Source organism: Mchenga conophoros, linkage group LG3 (assembly GCF_057382185.1).
Source record: "Mchenga conophoros isolate Kocher_MC1m ecotype Shallow Benthic linkage group LG3, M_conophoros_male_GT1.1, whole genome shotgun sequence".
NCBI classification, from domain to species: domain Eukaryota; kingdom Metazoa; phylum Chordata; class Actinopteri; order Cichliformes; family Cichlidae; genus Mchenga; species Mchenga conophoros.
In genome coordinates, this window is record NC_140528.1 from 12,475,585 (window position 1) to 12,497,994 (window position 22,410).

General features: G+C 41.9%; 3 protein-coding genes across 3 annotated transcripts in view; 1 reads left to right on the plus strand and 2 right to left on the minus strand.

The window, feature by feature from the left end:
* The window catches only part of LOC146577283 (protein NLRC3-like), a 682,649-nt gene that overhangs the window by 219,299 nt on the left and 440,940 nt on the right, over positions 1-22,410 (minus strand). The gene's annotated exons all lie outside the window — the stretch shown is intronic.
* Positions 1-22,410, plus strand: part of LOC146577284 (protein NLRC3-like) — a 208,074-nt gene that overhangs the window by 177,211 nt on the left and 8,453 nt on the right. The window contains exons 1-7 of the mRNA XM_085252777.1: positions 2,645-2,765; positions 3,021-3,122; positions 4,115-4,193; positions 4,355-4,541; positions 4,670-6,464; positions 6,958-7,131; positions 11,552-11,725. Coding sequence (XP_085108903.1) covers positions 2,650-2,765; positions 3,021-3,122; positions 4,115-4,193; positions 4,355-4,541; positions 4,670-6,464; positions 6,958-7,131; positions 11,552-11,725 — 2,627 coding nt within the window. The 5' untranslated portion in view covers positions 2,645-2,649. Of the gene's footprint in view, positions 2,766-3,020; positions 3,123-4,114; positions 4,194-4,354; positions 4,542-4,669; positions 6,465-6,957; positions 7,132-11,551; positions 11,726-22,410 lie in introns of the transcript that reaches the window.
* LOC146577290 (uncharacterized) lies at positions 12,311-14,075 on the minus strand. The gene is made up of 2 exons (XM_085252924.1): positions 13,917-14,075; positions 12,311-13,630 (listed from the first exon to the last, which is right to left on the minus strand). The coding sequence occupies exons 1-2, from the start codon at positions 13,985-13,987 to the stop codon at positions 12,502-12,504; spliced, it is 1,200 nt and encodes a 399-aa protein (XP_085109050.1). The 5' UTR covers positions 13,988-14,075; the 3' UTR covers positions 12,311-12,501.

Here is a 22,410-nt window from a genome sequence, read left to right on the forward strand (position 1 = left end):
GGCGGCCTCACGCTGGAGAAGGATGAAGGAGTCTGACCTGAGCCAGTGTTTGACATGAACACATCAGCACTGCTGTCAGTGAGCCTAACGACAGCCGTTAGCATCATTTCAGTGTTTCAGTCATAAAAACACTTCCTGTCACTGTGGTGGTTACAGTGACATCATGCAGTTTGTGCTTTGACCTCCAGAGGGCGACAAATCAGCACAGACAGAGAGCTCCATTCAAACTTTGCTGCCATCAGGAATAATTCTTCAAATATAATCATCAGTGTTTGAGCAGCTATGATATCAGGGACAATCTAGACATGTGTGACAATACTGAACATGTCACATGACACACCTCAAACATCATGTGATCCACTCTCAGTCTGCACTTTCATTCATGACTTCAACAGGTTGAAATGAGCTTTGAAGAAACATTCAGTGAAATAAATCTTTCATGGATTCATGTGAGCAGCAGATGAACTTTGTACCAACAACATCTTCAATAACAGAGTCTGAATGAAGCTCAGGTGTTGATGCTGCTCACTGATTGGACGCTTGGTTTCAGCTCTGCTCTCAGTCTTTACTGCACAGGTGAAGGTAGAAAGTGTGACTGGATCTATAGACTGGAAACAGAGAAACATGCTGAACATTTGAAGCTTTGCAGCAGAAATGTTCATGTTACAAATACAGCAGAGCTGATCTGGGATCAGTGTGTTCACACCTGCAGCTACAACAAGGTTTCATGTCTCCACACGTCAGCATGTGAACTTTACTCTGACTCAGTCTGAGCAGTCAGACAGCATATTTTTAAAGTTAACACATCAGCACACACAGAGCTGAGCCCCTCCCACCTGTGCTGAGTTTCAGGTGGAGCCCCGCCTCCTTCCAGGAAGCAGCTCACCTGTGTGTCCGTGTTTAGTGGAGCTTGTTGTTGGTGTGAAGAAACTGTAAGTTTGCTTTGTTTCCTCCTTTAACAGTTTGTCTTTAGGAACTTTACTGTTTGTTCAGCTCGTGTTTGATTTCTTCACACAACAAACTGTGTGTGTTTGTATTTCCGGTCTCTCCATTAAAGTCAGTGTGTAATGTTTCCTGGCTAACATCAGCTGTGTGCAGCTTAGTTCAGCACAAATCTGCCGCTCCATAGTTCACGGTAACGGACTCACAGCTGGACCAACGAGGCCGAGTGTGTCCGCCACTCTGAGCTACGTTCGTGTTTGTGTACTTGTAGTTTGTACTTTGAGTTCACTCAGAGCCCACAGAGGACGCAGCGTACGTGATGACGTCACAGCCCTTTACCTCCTTTACTGTCACTGTGATTAATGTTTACACAGGAGACACCTGCAGAGCTCTGACGCTGAGCTAGCACACAGCATGCTAACACTAAGCTAACGTTCAGCTAACACTAAGCTAACACTAAGCTAACGCTAAGCTAGCCAAGAACCCAGAGTGAGGTTAAAGCTGAGTAAACACTGACCCCAGACCAGCACCGTGATAAAGTGAGCTGCTGCTGCTGAACTTGAACAGGTAACAAAGTGATGAGCAGTCAGGCTGCAGGTTTCTACCTGTTCATGTTTCTACAGTAGAATCACTTTGAAGTGTCTTTGTGCTGTTTCATCTTTGATTTGTGTTCATAAACACTCAGAGAAACATCACGTGACCTCATCAGGATCTGTGTTGGTGTGTGGGGCTGTACCTCAGCTTTATGTTGTTACATGCTCATTTGTTCATTTTAACATCAAAGTAATGTTATGAGGAGTAATGAAGTAACGTACTCCATTACTTTTAATCAAAGTGTTCTGTGTAATATGTGTAATAATGACTGTTTTGAGTAATGACCAACACTGATCACAACAAAGAGGAAATGCCTCCAACATGCACAAACATTTGAGCCACAACATGCAGTTAATGTGCACAAATGTCTTTGATATGCTGCTCAGTGATGGTGGTGACTGTCAGAGCAGAGCTACTGAGAATCAATAAGTAATATCAATGATGGGATCAGAATCACTAAATTCTTCTCATCCCTGTCAGTATCATACATGTGCTGTATAATGTGATAAATGTAGAGGTGCTGGCTGTTCTCTCACTCTGCTGTTTAGCTGTAAAGGACGCCTCCCTGCCTTTGTCTCATTCATGACCTTTAATAGTCTCTTCTAACATGCAGAGATCTGTATGATCTGTTTCATAGAGTCTAACCAGCCTGTACAGGTAACAACAACAGTCACTGCATCACTGACACACAAACGTCATCTCTGTCAATAACAACATTCATACATGGAATAAAAACACATCAGTGGATCATTGCTGGAGCTGATGTTTGTGCTCCTGGTGCAAAGGCTCTCAGTTTCCTCCTTGAAATAACATCAGTGGTGGGTCAGCGACATGCTTTCTTTCCCTCTCAGGTTTAAATATCTGGGACTCTCCACCGTTTGGTTTTAGAGCTGAAGAAGCTTCTCTGATGAAACGTCTTCCAGAAACTTAAAGACGTCTCTTTTCTCTCCAAGCTCCTTAGATCACATGACCTGGATGACTGAACCTACAGACATATTGACCTGGTTTCATGGTCACATGACAGGTCAGAGGTCAGCGACTGTAACTCAGTTCCTCCTGTTAATGTGAACTCACTGAGTGTTTGTGGTTTACCTCTCAGACTGACTGAAGACGATGATGGAGGAAGAGGAGGACAGAGCAGAGTCTGCAGTGTCCAGCTGTCCGTCTGTGAGGAGTGACCGGTCCAAAGGTCATAATCTAGCCTTCAGTGGTGAACCTGGAGCAACGAGGTCAGAGAGCTGAACTCACTGAGTAACAGAAATAATTCTGCACTGACATTATAATCAGTGTTGACTCTGGTTGATTGTCTGACTGTGTTTGTGAGCTGAGAGGAAATGAAAATGAGTTTGTAACAAAAATCAGTTTTGTCCAGTTTTCCTGTAAAAAGCTGAACTCTAATCTAAGAGGATGTTACTGACAGGAAACAGCTGCATTATCTGCAGTCTGTGTGATCACAGCTGCTTCAATCATGTTTGTGTCTGCAGAGGTCAGAGGTCACAGTCTGCAGGGTCCAGCTGTCCGTCTGTGAGGAGTGACCGGTCCAAACTTGAACCTCCACTCTTCAGTGGTGAACCTGGAGCAACGAGGTCAGAGAGCTGTGATGACTCCTTTACATGTTTGTGTTTCCTGGATAAATATGACCTGAAACATCCTCAGATTGTTACAAAGATTCATTAAAAAGAAAACAATGAAAGAGAAAAGATCCAAATGTTCGACTTGGTCATTTGCTGTTTGAGAACAGTGATGCTCATATCTGTGGGGAAAGTGTGACCTGAGTGGGTTCATGTTTGTCTTTAAAGAACAGAGCTGCTCTGATTCTCTTTGTGTCTGATCTGTTAAACAGTCTGAGAGGTCACACAGAGACCCAGCAGCTAAAGCCTGGATCATACTGGCTGCTGTTACTCCATCAGGACAACACTGAACCACAGTGGTGTGGATGTAGTGGATAAATCCCACCATACTGATGCTCAGAGTTAACCACAGGGAACAAAACCAGATGTTACCTTCAGATTGTGACCTTTGGAGTGGACGATGCAGATTTCAATAGAGAATAAATGTTGTTGTTTTTCAGCTGTGAAGAAAGAATCGAATTTTCTGAACTTAAGAATTTATGATGCTGGAAACAACATGGAGACTATAACACAACATTTCCACTGTGTTCATAGAATGAATGTAAAACTGTCAGACATTCATTAAATATGCAAAATGTCTACAGAAGCATCAGAGGGTCAGACGTGAAGCACTCAGTGATTTTGATCAAATGACTCATCAGTTATTGATCTGTACTACACTGATCTACCACGTTAGTAAAGCTGGTGTTCTGGTGGTGGAGGGAGACTCGGATCATGTTCTGGTTTTGGAGCAGTGATCTGCTGATGGTTCAGTTTGATGAGCTTCTTCAAAATCATCCCTGACATCACCACTGAAAGGACGTCCATGAAAACAGACTGAAAATTACTGATATGTTCACAATCTGAGAGTTTAAAACTTGACAGACTTGATTCAGATGAAGTTATTTGAGCAGAAACTCCTGGATCTTTATCCTGTGTGGATCTAATCCTTCATGGTTCCTCCACAGAGTGGACCAGCAGAGCTCAGAGGTTCCCAGTGGTCAGTCTGCCCAGCAGCATCAAACACAGCTGGACTCCATATTTATGGTCTGTACATGTACAACAACTACTGTTACATCTGTTCTGTTCACAGTCATCTCCATGCTGCTCTTTGTAGACCAGTGGATCGTCAGTGTGTCCAACATGGATCTGATGTTTGGCTCCATGATTTCAGTCTGATTGGCTCATTCATAAATATTCTGTTCCAGCTGCTGGAGGACAACATCATCACTTTTGTGAAGAACGAGCTGAAGAAGATCCAGAAGGTTCTGAGTCCAGGTTACCCAGAATGCTTAGAGAGTCAGAGGAGCAGCAGCAGAAAGGCATTTGTGAAGATCACAGTGGACTTCCTGAGGAGAATGAAGCAGGAGGAGCTGGCTGACCGTCTGCAGAGACGTAAGAGGATTTATCTAAAGATTTAAGCTGCTGGATAAATGAACATTTTCCAGAGATGGAAGATGGAGCAACATGTTTTAAAGATTAGTTCTTTTTGGAATTGAGTGTTTATTTTTCTTCTCATTCAGAGCTTCAAGCTCCAGTTTGTCATCGTAACCTTAAATCCACCCTGAAGAAGAAGTTCCAGTGTGTGTTTGAGGGCATCGCTAAAGCAGGAAACCCAACCCTCCTGAATCAGATCTACACAGAGCTCTACATCACAGAGGGAGGGACTGCAGAGGTCAATGATGAACATGAGGTCAGACAGATTGAAACAGCATCCAGGAAACCAGACAGACCAGAAACAACCATCAGACAAGAAGACATCTTTAAAGCCTCACCTGGAAGAGATGAACCAATCAGAACAGTGCTGACAAAGGGAGTGGCTGGCATTGGGAAAACAGTCTTAACACAGAAATACAGCCTGGACTGGGCTGAAGACAAAGCCAACCAGGACATCCAGTTCATATTTCCATTCACTTTCAGAGAGCTGAATGTGCTGAAAGAGGAAAAGTTCAGCTTGGTGGGACTTGTTCATCACTTCTTTACTGAAACCAAAGAAGCAGGAATCTGCAGCTTTGAAGACTTCCAGGTTGTGTTCATCTTTGATGGTCTGGATGAGTGTCGACTTCCTCTGGACTTCCACAAAACTACAATCCTAACTGACCCTAGAAAGTCCACCTCAGTGGATGTGCTGCTGATAAACCTCATCAGGGGGAAACTGCTTCCCTCGGCTCGCCTCTGGATAACCACACGACCTGCAGCAGCCAATCAGATCCCTCCTGACTGTGTTGGCATGGTGACAGAGGTCAGAGGGTTCACTGACCCACAGAAGGAGGAGTACTTCAGGAAGAGATTCAGAGATGAGGAGCAGGCCAGCAGGATCATCTCCCACATCAAGACATCACGAAGCCTCCACATCATGTGTCACATCCCAGTCTTCTGCTGGATCACTGCTACAGTTCTGGAGGATGTGCTGGAAACCAGAGAGGGAGGAGAGCTGCCCAAGACCCTGACTGAGATGTACATCCACTTCCTGGTGGTTCAGGCCAAAGTGAAGAAGGTCAAGTATGATGGAGGAGCTGAGACAGATCCACACTGGAGTCCAGAGAGCAGGAAGATGATGGAGTCTCTGGGAAAACTGGCTTTTGATCAGCTGCAGAAAGGAAACCTGATCTTCTATGAATCAGACCTGACAGAGTGTGGCATCGATATCAGAGCAGCCTCAGTGTACTCAGGAGTGTTCACACAGATCTTTAAAGAGGAGAGAGGACTGTACCAGGACAAGGTGTTCTGCTTCATCCATCTGAGTGTTCAGGAGTTTCTGGCTGCTCTTCATGTCCATCTGACCTTCATCAACTCTGGACTCAATCTGCTGGAACAACAACAAACAACCTCCAAGCCGTCTAGTTTTTTTAGAAAAAAAGAGTCTCTCCACCAGAGTGCTGTGAACAAGGCCTTGCAGAGTCCAAATGGACACCTGGACTTGTTCCTCCGCTTCCTCCTGGGTCTTTCACTGCAGACTAATCAGAGTCTCCTACGAGGTCTGCTGACACAGACAGGAAGCAGCTCACTGACCAATAAGAAAACAGTTCAGTACATCAAGAAGAAGCTCAGTAAGAATCTGTCTGCAGAGAAAAGCATCAATCTGTTCCACTGTCTGAATGAACTGAATGATCGTTCTCTAGTGGAGGAGATCCAACAGTCCCTGAGATCAGGAAGTCTCTCCACAGATGAACTGTCTCCTGCTCAGTGGTCAGCTCTGGTCTTCATCTTACTGTCATCAGAAGAAGATCTGGATGTGTTTGACCTGCAGAAATACTCTGCTTCAGAGGAGGCTCTTCTGAGGCTGCTGCCAGTGGTCAAAGCCTCCAACAAAGCTCTGTAAGTACATATGTGATCATAGCTTTAGCTTTTAAATGTTTATTCTAGTTAACACAGATCAGGTGGAACAAGTCAAATAAAATATCAAAAATATTAAGTGGTCATCGGTACTCAGTTTGTTCAATACTGAATACAATGGAGCACAAATTGTCCACGTTTCTGAAATATTTCTGGGTGTAACTGTCACCAAAGTGCAATTTAGACCTGGCCTGTGGTTGTTATCTAAGTGATAATCATCAATTCTACTAAAACAAATACAAAATAAAGAAATTTGACACATTCTGTTGATATCAAAAGCACACTGAACAATTCAGTGTTGTTTTACTGCTGTTCTCTCTTCACTTCTTCTCCTCTGATTCTCTCCACATGTTGCTCTGCATCAGTGCTCAGTTTCCTGACAAAACAAGATGAAATATTGCTAAAAATAATAGTATCTCATTACGCTTCAACATAAGTGTTTTATTTTTGTAATTGTTTATCTGTTATTTTTCAGACTGAGTCACTGTGACCTGTCAGAGAGAAGCTGTGAAGCTCTGGCCTCAGGTCTCAGCTCTCAGACCTCTAATCTGAGACAGCTGGACCTGAGTAACATCAACCTGAAGGATTCAGGCGTGAAGCTTCTGTCTGAAGGACTGAAGAGTCCACACTGTACACTGGAAACTCTCAGGTGAGATCAAGCATTTTTCTTTCATCAACTGACAGAATTAGCAGATTAATAATAAGGCAGTCCTCTAATAAGAGGAGAAGTGGAGGTGTTTTGAAGGGCAACGTACTCTTATGCTGAAAGCAGACTTCTCACAGATTCTGAGGCTGCAGGTTTCATCACTGTCCAACCAAAATTCACTGAACCAGCAGTAAATGAACGTCCAAAACTACGCTTCATGTTTAAAAAACAGATGATCAGGGGGATTTGTGTTTACATCTTTTTTGTGTAATCTGTTCACCTGCTGTTTCAGCTGTTTGGTGGTTGTTGAGATGGTTTTGTGAACTTTTAGCTGAGATCCTGACGTTTCTGTAGATACCACACATGTCTAATTACTTTGTACAGCATGAATGGCCATAACGAGGTTTTTAACAGTAAGAAAAGTTGTAAAACTTCAGAAAATATAATTAAAAGTCCAAAACCTTCTACGTCTGGTGGCTTGTGGTAAGGAGCAGATCAAACGAGTAAAGAATTACGTTATAATTATAAATGGCTTCAACAGCACATTCAGGTCTGTGAGACTCATTCAGACACTGAGCCGTGGCTCTGTGCTACATGCACATATTTCTGCATCTCTGCCATTCAGACAAACTTTATATATAGTTTATTTTATGTAGTATTCAATACTGAACTGTACATTTAGTCTTTTTAAAGGCAGCAAGTTTTATTCAGTGTTTTCATAAAAGCCTTATTTCCATCCATTTACTGCTATTAGGAAGAACACGTGAGGTTTAAGACCTGGACCAGTTTGAAACCTTTTGTCCTCCACAATGGAAAATGGGTGGAAATAAAAATGGGTCTCACTTTAGCCAGCTCCTAATTTTATCAGTTCTACTCTCAGCGTCTCCTGTATATCTCCTGTATAAATGTTGCACTCAGCTTTGTGGTCTCCAATATCACTGAAATGCAGCCAGATGCTGCTCATTTTGCCTTTTCACTCTTTCCTGACACGCTTGCATTTCAGTACAGCTCCCATTTCTCTGTGTACTGGTCTCTACCACTACCCTTGCTGTCTATGGGACATGTCCTCTTTCACATAATGGTATGATCCCAGTCTGTCTCTGAAAGTGATTGGCCACATGGTTTGCTCATCAGAATAAAACCTCAGCCGTGCTCACATTGATTATCAGCAAGCCTGAAAATTCATCAATATTTGACATATGAAATTATCTCATGGGCTGGATTTGGCCCACAGGCCATATGTTTGACACCCCTGGTTTACACAGTTTGGTATTCAATGTACAACTGAGCTAGCTCTCAGCTAACTAGCAGACAAGCTAACTGCTGGGACTGCGTCTTTCTAACAAGAGCGTCAGACACTCAGACTGGTTTCCTTTGTGGATGATGATGTGTTCTCACACTGATCCTTCATGCTGATGCTGCCATCCACCCACTGCTCCTGGATTCCTCATCATCATCTCCATCAGCCCTCACAATACTCCACCTTCTTCAGCTTCATGTTCAGCAGCCTGGATGGACAGTAATTCTTTCCATGGGTTATGGTGGGACATTGAGAGCTGAAGTCAAACAGCAGTGAGAATGAAAGACTGATTCATTTCTATTTAGTCTTGTGATGTGCAGCTTTGTTCAGAGCATTAAGGCCCAGCAAAGATTACTGAGGTCATAGAGTCCTGATGAAACCTGTGTGCTTATAGAAACTGAGACCAGATGAACCAGAATAGAAGGAGATTAAAATGAAGTGTCAGCTACACAAAGGCAAAGCTATTCAGTTGTTGCTGTGAGTTATTTAAATGGAGGATGGAGTCAGACTTTAAGCTGCTGGACTCAGTCACTATATCCTGTTGTCCTCATAGAACCTGGACACACAGACTCACCTGTGACACAGTGACACACAGTGTGGGCTACACACACATTAGAAAGTGGATCAGTCACACTTGTGCAATCATTTGTTGTGCTGGGAAACCATGAACACTTTGAATCACATTAATGGCTTTGTTACAGCAACATTCGATCATGAGTTCAAAAGTAGTGCATTGTGTACTTATTTTAATAGTACTGCAGTATGAGAAGTGCAACATTCAGTGTGCAGAAACAGATCAGGTGCTTTCTAACAGCAGTGTTCCCTTTAACACAGCAGCAGTTCAAATATTTCTGTCAGTCTGAGCTGAAACATGAATCTAATCAAATATCAAATCAAAGTTCTTTGCCTCTGCCAGGACGTTAACATTTGATCTAGTTTTTTACAAAGTTCCCTCAGCGTCCAGAGCCACCAACATACCTTTGATCAACAGCAAGTGAACATTTATAAATGTGTGTTTGCAGAACAGGAAGCAGCAGAACTATTGTTCTGTTATCAGGCAGCAGCACAAACGCTCATCAGCTCATTTACTGTGCAGGACTTTGAGTGTGTGAAGTGTGTGTTTGTGCTGGATTTCCTTTGGAGAATCTCAGTCAGAAACCAGACAAAGAAAAACTCTTTCAACAGTCCAGGTTGAGTTGACAACATGAACTGCATTTATCTTCCTCTGACTTGACATGTTCTTCCTCCTCTGCACCGAGCCAGCTGCTAAGACTCACAAGCTCATTGACATTTTCTGATGATAAAGAAACTCTCTTCTTCTGCACAATATGAGCAGCAACAGAGAAGAAGCTTTCACAGGTACAGATGTTGCAGCTGTGGCCAAGTACATGTGCTGCATGTTGGAGCAGCACTCTAATGGACAGGCCTCTGTACTGATGGTGGGCTCTGCTCTGTATCCACCACACTGTTCTCAGCTGAGTCTTCCTCCTGTTCACAATCACACTCTGATCAAGCATGTTCACGTTGTAACGCCGTGGCTTTCGTAGTCTCTCCTTTTTCTACAGCTCATGTGTTCTTCTTGTGATGCTGCGTCTTGAGGCTCATACATGCCGTCATTTGTTGATCCTAAGAACGTTCCTCAGACCGACTTCTTCAACAACAGATAACTTTAGTTGTATCAACACTGCCTCCTGGAACAGTTTAAAATGAACATGTCAAAGATCTGTACCTGTCTCCATGTTTCTGTCCCCGCCCCTTTCTTTCTGTCCTGGGTCATGTGAGCGCTGCAGTAGTATTAGGCCCACCCTCAATGCTCCCTTTGGCTGAGACGCATAATGATGCCCATTTCAAGCCAGCACTGATCAACATCCCTCCTGTGACCCATGGCTGTTATATTCAGAGCCAGTGAGCACTTTCACAATAATCATGATTTTAAAAACTGTGATTAAAATAATTGCTGACGTTAATCAGTTAATGAGTTAACGAGATAATAACAGGTTAAGTTGCTCTAATAATTAGACTTTGGTGACAAACTGATGTGATCTCCATGTTTCCTTTGTTGGACTGTGGGCGAGTGTCAGAACTGAATGTACTGAGTAACATGTAGAGTTTAAACATGTGTCAGTTCCAGTTTTAGAGCTCTAAAGTGCAGCTATCATGTTAGGAATATGTTAGGAATAGACAGGAACACTGAGCACACTGAGGTCAAATCTTTATTTTACCACTCGCTGCATTCTTGATGTTCATGAATTCAGCAGGTTCATGATTGTCTGCAGCATTAATCTCATATTTCCATTAAAAGTGTTGAATTTGACTGTTTGATGTTCTTTATGATCTCTGGCACCAGTTCATCTGTAGGCTGAGCTCAGTCCATCCAGTTAGTGAAATGATGTTTAAAGGTCTCCTTGTTCTGTAAGCGTGCACACATCCTGAAGCAGAAAGCCTGGGTTACAGAGAAATGATCATCACTGTGATGATGCTCATCATCTCTGACTGGGATTTGAGGTTTTGTCAAAGCAGCAAAGAAAGCCTGGCTATGTTGGACTGGGTGTGGAAGCAGCTCCCAGTTTGAGTTCAGGAGACAGACGCCCTCTCTACTTTGAAGATCAGCTTCAAACTTTCCTTTTTAATAAAGCTTATAGTTCGAGCTGGATCAGGTGACCCTGAACCATCCCTTAGTTATGCTGCTATAGGCTCAGGCTGTTGGTGGACTTCCCATGATGCTCTGCTTTCTTCTCCCCACCTTTCACTCCTGATGCTTTTATATGTCACTACTGCATGTCCTTAACTTTTGTCTCTCTGTTTTGTTCTTGTCTCTCTGAGCTCATCTCTTCTCTTTCCCCTCACCCTGCAACCAGTCATGGTAGATGCTCCTCCTGGAGCCTGTTTTCACTGGGAGGATCTTTGTGTCAAAGGGAGTTCTTCTTCCCACCATCACCAAGTGCTGCTCACAGTGGAGGCGGTCACCTTACACTGTTAAACAGCTTCAGATGACTGTTGTTGTCTGTTGGGTATTGTCACTTATAAATAAAGTTACATTGAATGGATGTAAATGGATAGATGTTATTGTGACAAAGAGAAAACAACTGTTGACAGATAGATTGTTGTTTTGTGTGTTTGCAGTCTGTCAGGATGTCTGATCACAGAGGAAGGCTGTACTTCTCTGGCCTCAGCTCTGAGCTCCAACCCCTCCCATCTGAGAGAGCTGGACCTGAGCTACAATCATCCAGGTGACTCAGGAATGAAGCTCCTGTCGGCTGGACTGAAGGATCCAGGCTGGAGACTGGACACTCTCAGGTATGGAGAGAAAATCTGATAGAGGAGGAAGAGCTGGAAACATTTCCTGTGTCTTTCACTCACTTCCTGTTTGTTTCCTGCAGATGACACATGAACAATCACACATGCAGGAATATTTTCAGGGACAGACACACTAGTCTAGCTGGATAGTTCATGGATATTTATGTAGGGGTCTCCAAGGAGTCTGGTTGCAGGAACATTTAGGTCACAGGTGTACCTGAGATAGATACCAGTGTACCTAATAAAGTGTCAGCTAACATTTGGAAATGGAAGCTTAAATAATGACAAACTGTACATTCACAGCTGAAGTCACAATAAATTTGTTCTCAAGTGCACATTTTTCTGTTATTGTTCTCAAACAACAGAATGAGAATGAAATATTGATTCTAACAGGGCCCATAAACAGCATTAGCTTAGTAGCATTAGCTTATCAGAGTTTCCATCATGGTCACAGAAATCCTTAGCAGAGAAAAGTGGCCTACTTAGCAATAGCTGCTCAAGTTGTATAAAGAAAGGGAAAACACAGTGTAATTTCAAAAGATTGTTTTTAGATTCAAAGGGAATATTAAAAAAAATTGGCTCCATTTTTAAGTAACTTAATTTTGCTGATTCATTCCCTCCCAATAACCAAAGAGACATGCATTATGTTTGTTGATTTGATTTAATTAACAAAAGAAACACACAGGTAACAGGGTGGACAGAGGAGAAACAGGGTGGACAGGAGGTAACAGGGTGGACATAACATCAGTGACAAAAAATACCACCTTAAAGAAACTTCAAAAATCTACATGTAGCAGACATTCATCGTTTCTCAGATTTTCTCTCAGTTGTCTGTAGGCCCTATACTGCCATCGGATATTAAAGACGTGCCGCCTAAATCTGAGTAGTCCGTCATGAAATTCCCCTGCAAGTGCATCCTCTGTTGTCATGACAGTTGTCTTCACTGTAATTGTTGACTTTTTACCAGATACCTCTCCATCATTTAATTTTTCATTCTCTTCTAGAGACCACTTGGTAAAGGCTATCTCTGTGTTGTTAGGAGGTCTCAAGAGTGTGTGTGTTGTACTGAAACAGTCTTTGCACTCACCGTATGCACAGACTTTGGATTTAGCATCACACATTGTTGCATCTACCATCTCTTCAATGTGTTTTGTTGCTGACAGACCTTGGACATACAGGGCATTGGCCATGAACTGTAAGTTCTCATGTGTCCTGCACTGACAGGTTTCACGATCAGCTTCTGTGGGCACCACAACCCAAAATGGTCTTAAGGTGCAGAAACAAGAATATGAGACCTGATGCTCAGTTTCTGAAAGAAACTTATGGTGCAGATTCTTCAGTGAATCAGTTAGCAAACGTTTCTGTTTTTTTATTTTCTTTTGAGTTACAGTTTGCTTTCGTCCTGTTGTCATCCGACTGACGTCATCTCTTAAGAAGAAGGCCTTTATTTTCTGCTTGCAATCAACTGGTAATCTATTGCTTTCCTTTCTTTCAAAGGTTATGAGCCCTCCATCTTGTCTTTGACCACACTTTTTTGAAAAGCCTAGAGCTGTCTGTGCAGCCCTCTGTAGCCTGTATTTCTTTATAATTTTTCCTATTGTCGTTTTTGCAATAATTTGCCTCTCTCGTTCCTTTTTGGTGTTTTTGTATTTATTCCTGATTTCCTCAATGATTGATTCCTGCAGTAATAGTCTTTTCCTAATTGTGTTGCTAACTGTTTCATGACGCAGCAGTGCATCCACTTTAGAACGTGGGGATTTTTTTTCCCCACCCAAACGCTGGCACCTCTTCTTGTATTTTTCTTTTTTTCTCTTTTCCTTTTCCAACAAGGCCTTTAGCTCTTTAATTTCATTCTTGAGTCTCCTTCTTCCCTGTCTAATATTCCTTCGTCCAACAATGTATTGCCTACAACACAGGAAATATTGTCACAATTATTATATATATATTTTTAGATAAATGTTTAGATACAGTATAAGATAGACGTTGGATATTATATGTTTATAATGTATTAGGCAGGTAGACACACACACACACACACTCACTCACTCACTCACTCACTCTCTCTCTCTCTCTCTCTCTCTCTCTCTCTCTCTCTCTCTCTCTCTCTCTTTAGGGCAAAATCATGTTTTATCATTCAAATACAAAATCTACCTAATCAGCAAAGCATTGAACTGTCAACTCTTCTTCTAACCTTGAGGGTCCTGGTTGCGGGGCATTTTCTGGCTCTAGGGAATATTCTGGACTTAGGGGAGGAGTATTCATAGCCTCAAATTCTGTCCTGCCTTTGGCACTAGCCCTCTGCTTTCTTTTCCTTTCTCGCCACTGCTTTCTCTGTGCTCTCTTCTGTCGTTCACTGAGATCTGCCACTTTCTTTTTTTTCCCCTTCCTCTCTGTCCTTTCTCCACTTCTCTTTCTCTTTATTGAGATATATCTGTCTTCTCTCAGGGTCAGCATCACGACGTGCTCGGTAGCGCCGCTGCTTCTCCGCAGCAGACATTGGTGCCATTCCCTGAAAATGTATACTATTCAAAATCTTCTAAAAGTATATATATACAGGTTAATAATAATTACCAATACACACTTGTATAAATAACCCTAAACACTAAACTTCTATCATCTTACGTCCCCCCTGTTACCATGTGTCCCCCCTGTTACAGTGCATAGCAATAACAGGGGTGACGGTATCAGGGGGGAGATTTTATGCTAAACTTAGCCATTACTACTAGTATGATGAACAACAAGCTAGTACATGGTGACCACTAAGAACCATTTTTAACATGTTTATTAGCCATATTATAAAAATTACAAAAAAAAAATTGTTTCCACTATTAATAAGCGTAACAGGTTGGACGTGTTATGCTTTGCCACATTACAAAATCTTGCTAAAACATTGAAAAAAGGGTTGATTAAAGAGTGGTACTTACTCGTCTTCTTCTTGAAAGTTTTCCCTCCAAAATATGTTACACCCGGGAGTGTCATGTGACTAAAAGAATAATCAGGTGATGTGTTCTATGGAATTCTTATCAGAGTAACAGGGGTGACAGTTGATTCAGGGACACAACATTTTTTAAAGATTTTAAGTATTAAACATGCATTAATAATAAAAAAGAACATTTGATGAGGAACATTAGAAATAAGACAATCCAGAAATGATGAAAAATCTAGATTTCTTTTTTTTTTTTTTAAGTTATATTTGTAACTGAAGTCGAGCAAGCATGACTGGGGACATAGTACTTTAGTGACTTGTGCTAAAATAAAAGTAATTTACTTTTAATGTATTTATCCTGTGTATATATCAATGTGTTCTATGGTAGAGGGGGGTTAAACATACAAGAAAATGGCTTAGAAATAAGCATTAGACAAGTTTTACACTAAATATACCATATTATGTCATTAGGACTCAAATGGCACCGAATAGTAAGAATGCCTCATTAGCATTAGCTGCTAATGGCAGCTTACTTAGCATAAACTGTTCACATCTTTATAATGCAAGGGAAAGGAGTCACTCATGGAAGCCTATTTAGCATTAACGTCTCACATCATTATAACACAAGGGAAAAGGGTATTAGCGTTAGCTACTAATGCTTATTCACCTCAAATTAGCTTTAGCTGCTAATGGTAGCCTACTTAGCATTAACTCCTCACTAATATAATGTTAATTCACATCAAATTAGCATTAGCTGCTCATATTGTTATAAGGAAAGAGAAAACGGTATTAGCATTAGCTACTAATAATTATTCAGCCCTAATTAGAATAAGCCTCTAAAAGCAGCCTACTTAGCATTAACTCCTCACATCGTTGTTACCCAACGGAAAAGAGTATTAGTATTAGCTACTATCATTTTTAATAAGTAAGAGAAAACAGTGTTAGGATTATTGAATAATGCTAATTCACACTAAATTAGAATTAGCTATTTACAAGAGCGTACTTAGAATTAGCCGCTCACATTGTTCAAAAGTAAGGGAAAACAGTATTAGTATTAGCACATAATGCTAATTCACGTCAAAGTAGCATTAGTTAATAATGGCAGCCTACTTAGCATTAACTGCTCACTAATATAATGCTAATTCACATCAAATTAGAATTAGCTGCTCACATTGTTAAAAGGGAAGGGAAAACAATATTAGCATTAGCTGCTAATAATTATTCACCTAATTAGAGTTAGCCCCTAATGGAAGCCTAGTTAGCATTAACTCCTGACATAGTTATAATGCAGGGGAAAAGGGTTACCATTATCAGATAATGCTAATTTACATCAAATTAACAATTGTTAATAATGGTAGACTTCGTATCATTAGCTGCTGTCGTTCTTACAAAGCAAAGGAAAACAATATGAGCATTAGCTGCTAATGCTTTTTCATCTAAAATTAGCATTAGCCACTAATGGCAGCCTACTTAGCATTAACTCCTCACTAATATAATGCTAATTCACGTCAAATTAGCATTGGCTGCTAGCATCAGCCTACCTAGCACTAGTTGTTCACATTGTTAAAAGGGAAGAGAAAACGATATTAGCATTAGCTACTAATAATTATTCACCCCTAATTAGAATTAGCCGCTAATGGCAGTATACTTAGCATTAACTCCTCACATTGTTATAATGTAAGGGAAAAGAATTAGCATTATCTAATAATGTTGACCTTGGCCCACTGGAAAAGTTCAGAACTAAAGATTTAGGAGTGTTTCTCGATAGCTCTTTCTCATTTGAGAAACAAATGAACTCTGTTATTAAAACCAGCTGTAAGGTTTATATTGTTGATTGATGCTTAGAAATATTTACTCATATATGCTTAGAGTTTTATAATCGATTGCATGATGATAGAGGTTTGATCCTGAGTAGTGTGTAAAGACTCTGTGTGCCTTCCAGAGTGCTCTGGCATGCACACACCACTTGGGGCCATGAGAGAGGTCGTACCCTCTCTTACTGATTTATGGTGTAGGACAGGGGTCTCAAACTCTATTTAGCTGGGGGCCGCTGCAGGCAGAGTCTGGGTGAGGCTGGGCCGCATTAGGTTTTCCACAAGAAAGGCATGGTTAAAAAATTCCAATCTTCTCAAATCTCTTTATTTTTATTTTTTAACACAAAATATGAAAAATAAATAAACAAATTAAGAATTAATAAGAAAATAAATCAATCTGTAATACATAAATAAAATAATAATAAGATATTTTTAGTCAGTGAACTTGTGTGTATCTTTCAGTCTTCTATATCTGCTGTGTTTAGATTGAAATGTCTGTATTAACAGTTCTATAACCTTCTTCTGAACATGAATGGAACACTGTAGAAAATGAACTGTTCTTCTGAACATGGCTTCTCTTGCCTACTCCTTGCTGCTAGAGACCTGGCAGCGTTTCCTCTCGCATAGCCGAGCCAGATTTGGCCTGAAGGAGGAAGCAGTTGCGACCCTCAGTATGTCTTGAAGATGATCATCCGTAAGTCTGGACCTGTACTTGGACTTATTGAAGTTCAAAGTGGAGAAGAGCTTTTGGCACAAGTATGTGCTACCAAAAAGGCACATGGTCCGCTTGAACATTCGGGAAAGCCGAGGGAAACTAGGGCTCAAGTCTCTCAAAAATTGTCCAAGCTTGTCTGCTTTTCCACTCACCTCCCTGAACTTTGCTTTGAGTTCAGAGTTGCACTGCAGCTCAATGAGCTCCATTTGAAGCACAGAAGGGGCATCTTGCACATCAAAGGAGAAGGGGTCCGCAAAAATGTGAAAGGTGGCTCTGTGTGTCTTGAAGTCAGCAAATCTGTGATCAAATTCCTCCTGTAGCCTCAAAATGACATCAACATACTCGTCAGCACTGAATGGTGTGCCTGCATCCACGAGTGCCTTGCATGCTGGGAAATGGCAAAGGTTTGTCTGAGAGAGCTGAGCTTTCCAGAGCGCCAGTTTTGTGGAGAATGCTCTCACGTTGTCATAGGCAGCACTGACAAGTTGCCCCTGGCCTTGTAACGTCTTGTTCAGTACATTAAGCTCATGTGTCATATCAACAAGAAAAGCTGAGTCCATGAGCCATTTGGGATGAGTTAGCACAGGAACACTAACTCCATCCTTCTCCATGAAGGCTTCACTTCTGCTCTCAACTCAAAAAGTCTCTTTAATACATTTCCCCTGCTGAGCCAACGTACCTCAGTGAAGTCGAGCACATCCCCATATTCTGACTCCATTTCCTCTAAAAAAGCACAGAACCTTCGGTGCTTTAAGCCCCTGGATCTGATTTGGTTGATGCATTTCACAACAATAGACATCACATTGTCAAACTTCAGGCATTTGCTGCAAAGGACCTGCTGATGGATGATGCAGTGCAGAGCAATGGCCTCCTCCACGCCTTCCTCTTCCAGTTTGTTTTGTGCCACCAGTCCATTTTTCCTCCCTGTCATTGATGGCGCTCCATCTGTTGTTATTCCAACAAACCTCTTCCATGGCAAACCAACATTCTCAATGGCATCACACAGCTTGTAAATATCTGCTGAGCGGTGGTCTGGCCATGCATTGGAATTACTGTGAGCAGCTCCTCCATCACTTCAAAACTGTCATCAACACCACGGACATACATTGGGAGCTGGGCAGTGTCGGTGATGTCTGTGGTCTCATCAAGAGCGACTGAGTATACACTGAAACATTTGGCTTTCTCACACAGTTGGTCATAAATGTCACTTGACAGGTCAGAAATGCGATCTGCTGCGGTGTTGGCAGAAAGGCTGATGTTGCTAAACTGACCTTTCTTTCCCGGACAGACTATATTTGCAGCCTGCAATATGCACTTTTAGACAAATGCACCTTCTGTGAATGGCTTCCCTGCTTTAGCAATCATCTCACTAACCACGTGGCTCCGACTGCTGCATTATTCTCTTTGGTTGCTTTCTTGGCGAAATCTTGCTGCCTCAGTAGATCTGTTTTAAGACTGGCAACCCGGTTCGCTCTCTCGTCTCCCTGGTATTTTGCATCCAGCTCAGCATGTCTAGTTGTGTAATGACGTTTCAAATTGTATTCCTTGTGCAGCGCAACTTTCTCTGTGCAAATAAGACAGGTCGGGGTGCCCCTGTGCTCAACAAAGAAATATTGCATTTCCCACTTTTCCTGAAATTGTCGGTGCTCATCACCAACCTTTCTCTTCACCGCAGGCTTTGAAAAAGACATGTTTGGGGCTATGTGACATTTATAATTCTACTTGGTGTCACTGTCGCATTGAAGTTTCAATCAAGCGTTTAGCCGACGGACGGGGAACGTCTCAACGCGTAGAGAACGTCATTTCTGCTTCTTTTTCTTGCAACCGTAGCACGGCGATCGGCAGATAAAAAGCCGGTAGCAGTCTCCTTTGTTTTTACGCTCGATGTTCATGTCTTTCATGACGACACGAACACCGTGGCGTTTGCAGATGGTAGAAAGTGCAGGGATAGCGAGCGCAAAAAAGGCGACTGCTCACGGCGCCGGGCTGTTGTTACAGGAGAAAGAAGCGGAAATGACACCGTGACATATAACAAATAACATCAGCTGTTTCTGATGTTAGTTGTTTTGACTGCTTTTACATTATATTGAAATATATGTAATGTTCATGTTTGCTGCAATGCAAACGCAGTGATGCAAATAAAAACATGGAGCCACAAATTACGGTGCGACCCTATAATTAGTCCGGGTTACCGGGGACTGTTGTTGCCGATGAACAGGTGTCGCTATGTGACTGCAGACTAAATTGGGCTGCATTGAGTTCATGACTTTTCTTTTATCCCGCCGCCTACGCATCACTGTGAGAGTTAATATGAGATCTCTCTCTGTGGAAAAATAACTTTAAATCCCACTGACGTGTGTATAAATCTATATATGTATAACGTCCCGCTGGGCAGCAACTTAAAAAAACAACTTTTTTTGAAGTGTTGTGAACGCAGCGCGCTGGGGCGAATGTCGGCGTTTGCCCAATAGAAAGGAGGAAGCCAGCCAGGCACAGAAAGAAAGAAACACTCCAGGGCAACGCTGCTGGAACTTTGACTCATTGAGAAATGTTTCCCTGCTTGCATCAAGCCCGGCTGGTGTCCCCTGAGATCCATATCCCACCCTGATTGGTGGTTAATTCAGCTCCGCCCACAACACTGTAAAGTGTCATACATTATCAAACTAACATTACATTTTCATATTAAGGTGGGGCCAAAAACTATCGTCCTGCGGGCCACATCTGGAACACACAGACACACACACAGACACACACACAGACACACACACAGACACACACACACACACACACACACACACACACACACACACACACACACACACTATGCACAGACTGGTACTCTTTGTTCATACCTGTGTAAGACGTCATAATGAACTTGTGCATATTCATGTAAGCTCAATAAAGAGCAGTGTTACGAGGGAGCAGACGAGAGCGACTGAGGTCAAGTGAAGGAACGGCGCTGTCACAGTTTTCTCCCTCATCAATTGTCTGGTTCCAGCGGTGGGTCTGTGCTAGACGACCCATCACCAGCTTTTTCCACTGGTTACCAGTACGTGGTAGAATCCACTTCCAGATCTGGTTGTCTTTAAATCTGTGAATGGATTGGCTCCATCTTATCTCTCTTTAACAAAAGAATCCAAGTGGAGCCCTCAGGTCTGCAGATAAGCAGCTTCTGACCAGAACTAGACGTAAAAACAGAGGTGAGCTTTATCGATGGCTGCAGCCAAACTCTGGAACAGTCGCCCTTCACATCAGGTCGTCACCAACACTGGACATTTTTAAAAGCCGGTTGGAAACACATTTGTACTCTGTAGCTTTTGTTAAGGTTCAAAAATTGAGGAAGGAGAGTACAAACAACCATGGTCCAGAAGATCTTGGTCAAACAATGATTTTAATGAATACACACGTGTGGGAAGCCAACTCTGTACGCAGACAGCAATTGATCTTCGACTTACTAAAAGCACAAACAATGATTTTATAACATCAGGGTTTGATTAATGACGCCCCTTCATGCGTCACAGATACATTTTATGCATAGATCAGATCAACACCACAATGACTTTTAACACAGTTCGAAAGAACATCATCTTCTATTTTCATGGCCGGCACTTCCTTTCTACCTTTCAGTTCCTCTTTCTTGCCGAGACAACAAGGAACGGTTCCTCTTTTACCGAGACAATTTTGCAGTTACAGCCAGACATGACTAACCTCTCTCCTCTAAATAAATCTAACTAAAAGTGTGTGTGTGTGTGTTGACCTCACTCAGCCTCTATGTCACCTCTCGCACTTCTGACCTTTCACCAGACAGAGAGACAGAAGCCACTCTCGTATATGTAATAATCGAACCGAAACTATGGATATATCATCTACTAAATAAATGTTTTAATCAAGAACCTCTACTAAACATAATAACTGTGTGCATAAGCATCTTAAGGCCTTCTTAAAGCTATCTGTTACATTGTTAGAGCAATGATCAACTTGAATAACCTAGTGTCGAGGAGGGAAATTATTTTACTGCTATTGTTAAATAATTGTCATTATTACCATTGCATTAATAATATAATCTGCAGCATGGATATTGCATTCAGAGGTTTAAACAGTGTCTCTTTCAGAAAGACTGAGTTGCAGGCTGACAGGAAGTTGTATGCAGAAGTGAAAGCAGGAAGTTATTTTGAGCCGCAGGCTAAGACGAGGCTTTAACAATGTAACAGATAGCTTTAAGAAGGCCTTAAGCAGCTATGACTATTTTATACACAATGCATATCTGTGCTTATTAAAGAGTTGGAGCTCGGTCAATTAATTGGGGGTCGGAAGCTTTGTTCGGCGCGATGTTCGGACAATCTATTGTGCAAGTGACTTGGAGCCATAGAAGGAATCGCAATACATGCTTACAAAACACTTATATCAGGTCATTTTATATTAAGGTTTTAGTAGAGGTTCTTGGTTAAAACATTTATTTAGTAGAAGACATACACATAGTCTCAGTGAGCTTCTGGTCTGGTAAAAGGTCAGAAGTGCAACAGGTGAATTGAGAAAGAGCATGTGAGGTCAACACACACACACACACACACACTTTAAATTAGATTTATTTAGAGGAAGAGGTTAGTTATGTTTGGCTGTAACTGCAAAATTGTCTTGGTAAAAGAGGAACCGTTTCTTGGTGTCTCGGCAAGAAAGAGGAACAAGACAAGAACTGAAAGGTAGACAGGAAGGGCTAGCCATGAAAATAGAAGATGATTTTCTAGGTGAAAAGTCATGATGATGTTGATCTGATCTATGTATAAAATGTACCGGTGACGCATGAAGGGGCGTCAGTAAACAAACCCTGATGCTATAAAATATCTGTTCATGCTTTGATTAAGTTGAAGACTACTTCCTGTCTGCGTACAGAGTTGTCTTCCCACACGTGTGTTCATTAAAATCATCGTTTGACTTCACCCGGCCGGATCGGTGTGGTTATTCTTCGATCACCTCTTGTACCCTTCCTCAATATTGAATCTTAACATTTGGGGGCTTCGTCCGGTTATTGAGGAGGGAGAGTTGGAGGTTTAGACGGAGAAATCCGGGGTCTTAGGTGGTCTGACGGGCAGACATGAATTCCAGTGGTCTAAGTGAGTGGGCATAAGCCGGCTTATCCAAAAGGTAAGGCACTACCTGTTGAATTATTTCCAAAGTGTGCCAAATTGGACATGATAAAATTTAAGTCTACTCACTGAAGTTACTGGTGGAT